Source organism: Megascapheus bottae, chromosome 20, assembly GCF_031878675.1.
Source record: "Megascapheus bottae isolate mThoBot1 chromosome 20, mThoBot2.hap1, whole genome shotgun sequence".
Taxonomy (NCBI): Eukaryota; Metazoa; Chordata; class Mammalia; order Rodentia; family Geomyidae; genus Megascapheus; species Megascapheus bottae.
The window spans coordinates 12,514,033-12,523,141 of record NC_143528.1 but is presented as its reverse complement, the minus strand read 5'-3'; the positions used below and the strand labels follow the sequence as shown (position 1 = coordinate 12,523,141).

Sequence of the window (9,109 nt, the reverse complement as noted above, 5' to 3'; positions counted from 1 at the left end):
AGCATTTGGTTTTATGATTTGCTATGGTGGTGTCATATAACCATCTAGATAAAAGAAATTAACCTGTCATGCAAGAACTTTGGCCCTCGTAAATATTTATTGAATGAATGAGTGAATGTGCTAGATAAGAAGTAAAGGATATAAATTGGCAAAGCTTAAAGGGAATGTGCTTATATTTTTATACATTACAATCTGAAATGAATTGCCCTTCAAATGTATAAATATGCTATACCATTAATAAAGTTATTTCCTCACAGATTGGTGATAAATTTATAGTAAGTTATAAGTTGAACGCTACATATTAGTAAACTAAGCAAAGCTTCTCTTTTATTGGCGTACTTTAATTGAACAAAGGAGTTTCATTGTGATATATTCAAATATGTGTATAATGGGCTTTGATCAAATCCCTGTCCATATCCCTATCACGTCTCTCTTTCTTATCAAAATCCCCACCTCTGATAATGTTAATAGGCTTCATTATTCTATTCTCATATATTTTGATCATATTTACACCATCCATTACCCTTTTCTTTCCCTCTCCTCCCTTCCATAATTTCCTCAAGCAAAAAAAAAAAAAAAAAGCTTTTCACTCCATATTTCTTCCTCCCCAGAGCCTCACTGCTCTCTATTTACACACATCAGTTCTATAAAGGACAGGTTATCTGGTAATGAAATAAAATACAGTTGACTGTGTCACAAGGCTATTGAAATCATTGCCTCATGTATATAACCCATAACCACCCAGTAAGGGGATAATAAATCTTCACATATAAAAGAGGTAGCGAGACCCGGGTGTGGTGGTACACACTTGTAATCCCTGTGCTTAGCAGGCTGAGGCAAGAGAATCGCAAAATCAAGGCCAGTACCAGCACTAAAGTCGGTCACTGTCTCAAATTTTTAAAAAATGGCTAAATACTACGCCTTTTGAAGCATGCTTTAGAAAAGTGCTCCAAGGGATAAACAGGTATGCATTCCAACCCTTAACTCCAACCAAATTGCTGTGTTTTGTTCTCAGCTGTCATTCATAATACAATCTTTAAGTATCACTGAAGCCACCTAAATGTTCTAAACGTGTATCATATATCAGAAGGAAAACAGAGACAGTAATGTAAATAAATGGGATATGCATGCAATGTCTGCCTCTTCTATTTTAGAAGTCTGTCTCTGTTGGCCAAAAATTACTTTCACAAAAGTATTAATTACCTTTAGTCAGCTTAAAGGATGCCTGGAATGTTATGGCTAAACAGGAATCCATTCACTGGCTAATTTCCTTCAAGACAAGACATTGCTTTTCTAGTCTAGAGTTTCTCTTATCTAAATATAAGAAAGTATATTTAAGATGAAAGACACTGTAAACATGTCATTGTTATATGAAACTCTTGCCTGTGAACAATCTGTTAAATTTGTGTCACAGTATTAGGTGCATTTAGGCATACCAGACATCTTTCTTAAATTACCAAGGCTATGGAGACACTGGATTATGAACAAGGCGCCTCAGTCAGACCATTCCTTTTCTCCCTGAACATAGTCACAACCTCTAAACAAACTAGAAAGTCTCATGAATTTAAAATATTTAAGGGACTAAGTTGAGTTGTATACCATCTCTTACTCCTATTTTTAAATTTATTTTATTGTCAGAATAATGTAGAGGGGGGTTACAGTTACATTCGTCAAGTAGTAGATCCATTACTGCTCACACATTGATACCCCTTCTCATATTTTTGTCCTTCTTTCCCTCCCCCATGCCCTCCCAATCATCTTGTTTTCCCCCCTTCCTTTCCCTATTTCAAATAAGCAAATAAATAAACATATATATATATATATACACAATATGCCAGGTAACAAAGTCAGATACAGTAACAATATGAGATTAACCATAAGTGGAAAAAAGGAGGACAGAAATAACATGGTACATAAAGAACAACAATCACGCAAGATACACTCTATATCCTAGAGTTCATTTCATTTAGTCTCATCCTATATGACCTTATGTACCTAGGTTTTGAGCTATTGTAATTCTCTGCTAGAAGAGTCCTAGATGTGTACTAATTATTACAAATGAAGGAAACCATTGAGCTTATGTTCCTTTGAGTCTGGATTACTTCACTTAATATGATTTTTTCCAAGTCTTTCCATTTCCTTATGAATGGGGCGATGTCATTCTTTCTGATGGCAGCACAGAATTCCATTGTGTGTAAATACCATATCTTCTTGATCCATTCATCTACTGAGGGGCATCTGGGTTGGTTCCATCTCTTAGATATGGTAAATAGTGTTGCAATGAACATCGTTGTGTTAGTGGCTTTAGTATGTTCTTGTTTCTAGACATTTGGGCAAGTGCCAAGGAGTGGAATTGCTGGGTCACAGGGGAGCTCTATGTTTAGTCTTTTGAGGAATCGGCATACTGCTTTTCAGAGTGTTTGAATGAGTTTATACTCCCACCAACAGAGTACTTACTCCTATTTTGTGACTCAAGCTTTAAATTGAAGGATATTTTACATGATGCTTTCTACTATACTTTATATACAGAAAAAATCCTATATTTTTCTGTATTTGTATAATTTAATGGACACTTATTTAGTTAATTGGTATCTCCTTATAGAAAATAAGTAGGTAACCAAGGCTTGATGGCTTATATCTAGCTACTCAGAAGGCTGAGATCTGAGGATCATGGTTCAAAGCCAGCCAGGGCAGGAAAGACTGTGAAGCTCTTATCTCCAATTAACCCCCATAAAGCCAGAAATGGATCTGTGCCTCAAGTAGTAGAGTGCTGGCCTTCAGTTCAGAGACAATGTCCCAGTCCTGAGTTAATGCCCAGGACTCTCACACATACACAACTCACAGAAAATTAGTGGGTAAACATGTCAGAAGTCTTTAAAGCTATGAAGCTTTTCTTCCAGTAAGCCTGTAGCTGGGAACCTTTCCTATAAAAATGTACTCTAAACATCTAAAACATTGCATCATGATAATTCTTGGAAAGAATTAACAATAATATACTTAGCAGCATAATTATAGTTACTAAGAGTTTTTGAATAACATCAGAAATGTTTAATATTATATTTGCTAAGAAGCTAGGTAAAAGTTCTACTTTCCGTATTACACAATATACACAATACAAGAATAGTACTGATCTATACTGAGTATTATATAGAAATTGGTTAAATAAATTGAACAAAACAATTTTTGTTTGTTTTGTTTGTTTTTGCCCTAGTGGAGTTTGAACTCAGAGTCTCCCCTAGATGCTTTATCATGTGAACCATGCCTTCATCTTTGTTTTTGGATGGTATTTTGGAGATGGAGTCTTGTGGACATTTTTGCCTGACGTCAGCCTCCTGAGTAACTAGGATTACAGGCATAAGCAACTGGATAGTGGCTATGACTATGTTTTAGGAAAGACTCTTGCAAAGGAAAAGGCTGAAACATATGTATTTATATGTTTACCACTGAATAGTGAAGCTAGGCATGGTTCTGTGTGTTAATTTTAAATGGTCAATAATATTAACATTTCATAAAAGGGAAAAATAAAAATTATCTTACAGAAGAGACATATTCGGAAGTATATTCTAGAGAATTTAGCATATAAGAGAAAATCTACTACATATTTAGATTTTTGTTGTTTTATAGTGGTCTAGAAAGCTAAATTTTTTACTAGTAATATTTTAGATATGAGTTGAGAAAATAATGCATGATAATACATTTCACAGTTAGGGACTGTTACAATCATACTTATCCTGTTTTAAGTAACTAATTTACATCAGATACTGAGATAGATGTAACCCTGTTAATTTTTTATTTCAACATTTAACTAATAGTTATTAATTGTACTAATACATGATATTATTTTACACAGAGGAATACAAAGACAAGTAATAGGGTTTTTTTTTTTTAAATCCTACAAGGAAACTTGATCTTAATCAAATAAGAACTTAGTCCATTTGTTATGGCTAATAACATAATACCACAGATTGGCAATTTATTAAGATAAATAAATAGGTTTATTTTTGTTCATGATTCCGGCAAAGACCAAGGTTTCATCTGATGATGGATCTCTTTGGATTTCTTGCCGATAAAGTCCTGAGACAGTTCAGTGTGCCACATGGAGCACAGGGAACATGAATGAACTAGTCAATGTGACTTTTATAGCAGACCTACTCTGGAGATAATTTCCTAAGCCATTCATTGCTTTAATTGACTAATCCATTCATGAGGGTAGAAAGAATTTAATTTTATTTAAAAATCACCTCTGAACTGTCACACCTGACTGAGCCCTCCACTCCCTCTTCCTCTCTAGGGTTCCTGGACACCATAACATAGACTGCTCTGTTCTGTCACATTCCCACCAAGACAGACTGAAACCTCTGAAACTGTGAGCCAAAATCAGCCCTTCCCTTAAGCTATTTATGAAAGTCATTGTGTCCAAGCAATGGCGTTAACTAGCACAATCATCCATCTAATCGGGCCTTCCTGACGACTAACCACTTCTTTACAAACTTTTTTTTGGGATGTCTGGATTTTCTCTCTTTACTAAGTAGTACCTCCATGAGCCTTTTTCTTCTGTCCCTATGCTTAGAGGATACCAGGTCCATGTAGAAAGCTTTCTCTGCCAACTCTTCACACACAAAGCTTGAGTGCATGCATGATACTCTGCTCTAGAGTTAGACATTCGCCCAATGCGACGACTTGAAAAGCGAGTAAGTACATCCGTGAGACAACATGCACTGAGCTGCAAAGACAGTCCTGAGCGACCCGGGCTAGGATCCGGAGCATTTCAAGACATGGCCGTGGAGTTAATGACCCCCCAACAGGCCCAAAGCCTGGACCCTTCAACTCCCCAAAGACAACTCTGCAGTTTTCTCTGACCTCCTCTCAGCCACAGACAACTTCTCCCGCCAGCCTGCCACACTCCACCCTGTGTGCAAGCGTGCTGGCCCCGACTGCCACCATTCCCGACCCTCCAGCGCAGCCGGGAGGACCCAGCGGAAGTCTCTCCTCCAGGCCCAGGGCGCCACCATCGTTCCTCCAACCCCGCCCACAGCACCACCGAGCTGCTGCGGGGCTAGAGAGACTCACAACGGTGCAGGCCAGAACCGCGGCACCGCCGGGAGTGCCGGGGCCCGGGGGGAAGCTTCAACTGCAGACAGGAAGAGGCCTGATCGCCGTGGTCCCTAGCAGGGACAGACAAGATGGAGTCCCCCGACTCAGAGCCCCACCCCACGGCAACCAGGAGAGTGCGTCTCACCATGGGCCCCAAAAGAGAGGGGGCCCGGGCTCAGGAGGGCGCAGAGGAGCCACAGGCGGCGTCGGCATCTCATAGGCCTTCCCTGGTCCGGAGCAAGGGGACGTGCAACCTTCGACCCAGGGTCGTGTGTGACCTCCGCGCCAACCAGGTCCTGGCCGAGGCGCACGCCGCCCTGGAGGAGAAACTTGGAGAATCGAGTGCCCCCGAGCTCCACACCATGAAGTTGCACACCCTGAGGACCTACGTCAGTGCTTGCACCTCCTTGATCACCTTCAGCGATCTCTGCAAGTCGCCCAGTGGGATCTTCGAGTCCCCGTTCCTCACCACCGACAGCCCAGAAGGCCCTTATCCACAGTCACCCTACCTCACCATTTTAAGTAAGTATATGAATCCGGAGACCCTAACCAGGCTGGAGAAAAGGGTGCAGAGAAAGACAGTCACGGCCCTGAAGACACTGAGCAAGCAGAAAGAAGCAGCCAAGGTGAAGCAACAACCCCTGCTGCAGGAGAGCAGGCAGCTGCTGGGGGAAAAGTTACACGTCCGCGATGACAGCAGATTCTTCCTGGACTATCTGACCGAAGTAAACCAGCAGTGTAAGAGGAAACATCAGGCGCTCTGGGAGGAATATTTCCAAAACTATGAGATGATAGAGCAAAAGAGACAAGAACTCATCTCCAAATACACGAAACAAGATGCAGACCTGAAGACGCAGCTCATGCAGGGCAGAAGGCTGCACTCGAATTTACAGCGCCAGTTGCAGACCGTGACAAACATCACGAAAGTCAAAGAAAGACAGGATACGAAATTAGAGGCATTAAAGAAAGAGAAAGACAAAGTCCTGACTGAGACACCTCTCAAGGACCAGCCGGCCCACCTCGAGTTCCTGCAACGCAGGGAATTGCTGACCCACAAACTGAAGCAGCTAGACACAATTGGGCATGGAAAGAATCATACAGGAGTGCTGAAGAAGGAAGCCAGGGCCTTGGAGTTGAAAGCCAGGCAGGTTCATCTGGAATTCTGCCAGGACATCAGCGCCACAAACAAGCAGCTAAGGAAAGAAATGCAGAAACTAACTCAACAATACCAGAAGTTGAAGGCTACAGAAACCTTGTTAGAAACACAGAAGCAGATGTTGAAGGAGGAACGGTGGTATCTGGAAGCCTTAAAGAAAGGGAGGCAGCGACTGCAAGCACAGCGAATGAACAAGGATAATGTGTGCTCTAAAGCACCAGTTGTTCCCCAGATCTCAGGGAGCCATCCCTTAGGCACAAAATCAAGAATAAACCGAAAAGGATTCCTGCAATTGGCAATGAAATAAAAGCCAGCACCACTGCAGCTTAGTGGTGCGGTAGGTTCTACAAAGAAAGCTTTGGGATATCAGCTTACTACTGGAAAATACTCCAGCATGAAGGATGGAGTTGACTGTGTGTTTCCACGGATGATGGTTTGGGGGATGTGGACTTAGGATCCTAGACTGGCTGAGATTCACAATTTGCTCAATGATTTTTCTGGCCTGGGCCCGTTGAGGATGCTAAAATAATCCTAGATGTCTCTAATTAAAATTCTGATCTTAAAATTGCAAAAGATCTGGAAAATGTTATTTTAAAGAGTTGTGTGTCATCCCTTTATCTAGCAGCATTTAACATTCTGATGACAAGAAAAAAGTACCAAATTATAGTATGCCTTTTAGTTTTACTTTACTGTTTTTTAACATAGTTTGTAGTTTACAAAGAGCTTTTTTGCTTATTAAAAGTTCCATATATTTTTGCTCATTAAATAAAACTAGGAGCCATATTGATTTGCAATCGTTGTAGACTTTTATTAGGGGATGTTGTATCTTTATTTGTTGGTGACAGGCAGGGACTGGTTTGGTCATAAATTGGAGGAGTGGTCTTGCTTGATGAGTATGGTCCTGCAGTTATGGTAAGGCCTTTTTTTTATGGGGAAATGTGTTCAGTATTGTGCTTCCCTGGAATTGCTTGCAATGCAAAACTTCAAGATCACTTGCCACAATTTCAGATTTTTTTTTTTTTTGTTTCCAGTCCTGGGCTTGAGCTCAGGACCTGAGCACTGTCCTTGGGCTTTCTCAAGGCTAGAGCTCTACCACTTGAGCCTCAGCACCATTTTTGGCTTTTTTCTATGTATGTGGTACCGAGGAATCAAACCTGAGTCTTCGTGCATGCTAGGCAAGCATTCAACCACTAGGTCAAACTCCTGGCCCCAATTTCAGATTTTATATGCAAAAATTCATTTCAAATTGTATTAGAACAAGAATTCTCCCTCATTATGCTTTTGACTTCTAGCTTTATTTTTATGAAGAACATGTACTTTCATTCAATAATGTTTACTACTTGAAGACAAAAGCCTACCTGTAATTAGTTTAAAAAAAAAAATACTGCCTTGGCTAGATGCTGATGGCTCATGCCTGTAATCCTAGCTACTCAAGAGGCTGAGATGGGAAGATTGTGGTTTTGTGGTTTGAAGCCAATCCTGAGGAGTCCAAGAGACTCAACTCCAACTACCCCACCTTATTAGGAGTTAAAGGAAAGTAGAAAGAGGTGGAGCCTCTTTAGAGGAAGTAGGTTACTTGGAGAATGTCTGTGGGGATGACATCTTTCACTGGTCCCTTCCTGTATTGCCTTCCTCTTCTTTCGGACTACCATGAGCACAGCTGTGGACTTGCCTCCACCACCATGATATCCTGCCATGCAACATCCCCCAAACCAGCTATGCCAGCCATGATAAACTGAAACCTTTGAAACTACAAGCTAAATAAACACCAATTCAAATGCAGTAGAAAGCCATGAATTTTCAAAAAGAAGCTAGTACTGAATCCAAACATTTTTCTATTGAGTATATCTATACCTAGCTCTATATGTCTCTATCTATATGTATCTGTCTATCACCAGAAAAGTTTTGATCACTCTAATCACAACATTGTGATCATAGACAGTTTCTCTGTAAAATGAGGAATCAGGAAGCTGTCTCAAAGAAGCTTCTCAATGATAAGTTTCTCCTTGTAAAGGAGTACCAGAGGTGGAGGAGGAAGAGTCAGCAAGGACTAATTCCAGAATAAGGAACAGTATAATCAAAGGAAGGTAAAGGAGTGTGTGGGGGAATTAAATCCTGTAATTGTTTTAACTGTAAATTACTACTAGAGAAAAGAATGACCCGGGACCCAGATGTGGAGTAATTTATCTCTGGGGCGATAGTAAGCTATGAAAGGGTTTTGGTAGATAAATGTGGCTCATATTTCCCAGGCTTGACTTAAGGATTTATATGAAATAACATTCAAAATCATTTCCTTAGGTGTTTATATCTCCTCCCTCAGATAGTGAATGCAAATGCCATTCATAAAGTATACAGAAAAGAAACTTGGGGATCTCCTTTCAGTCGTGAAGGGGCACTTAAACATTTCTTTGTGGCTGATTCATGAAGCCCAAATCATAGCTCAAAAAGCTACATGCCTTAAATGTCCAATGTGTGCATGCTTATAATCATTGTGTGTGTATTCATGATTCAAGAACACCGTTAGCCTTTCCAGATCACAACTATGAAGTCAGTGTGCAAAATATCTCTAGCTCTTCAATTCCCAGGTACTCCACAAGCAATGGACAACCAGAATCCATGAAGCTTCCATGACCAAGAAAGCCTTGAGAAGTTACTGAGTGACTAAAGTGTAGGAAAATCAATCACTGGACCCAAATAGTTCATGCTGCAATATGTTTATATAATTACTACTTAGCCAAAAATGCACTGAAATGGATATTCCTCCATCCTTATCCTTCTCTAACCTAAAGATAATAGCATATAATTAATGTTTCTAAAATTTACTCTTACTGCATTTTCATTCACTCAAAAAATTTTATT

At 40.2% G+C, this 9,109-nt stretch overlaps 1 protein-coding gene across 1 annotated transcript; it reads left to right on the top strand.

The window, feature by feature from the left end:
* Window positions 1–5,071: 5,071 nt before the first annotated feature.
* Window positions 5,072–6,896, top strand: LOC150049183 (coiled-coil domain-containing protein 121-like). The gene has a single exon (XM_090353761.1). The coding sequence runs from the start codon at window positions 5,184–5,186 to the stop codon at window positions 6,555–6,557; it is 1,374 nt and encodes a 457-aa protein (XP_090209887.1). The 5' UTR covers window positions 5,072–5,183; the 3' UTR covers window positions 6,558–6,896.
* The last annotated feature ends 2,213 nt before the right edge of the window (window positions 6,897–9,109 follow it).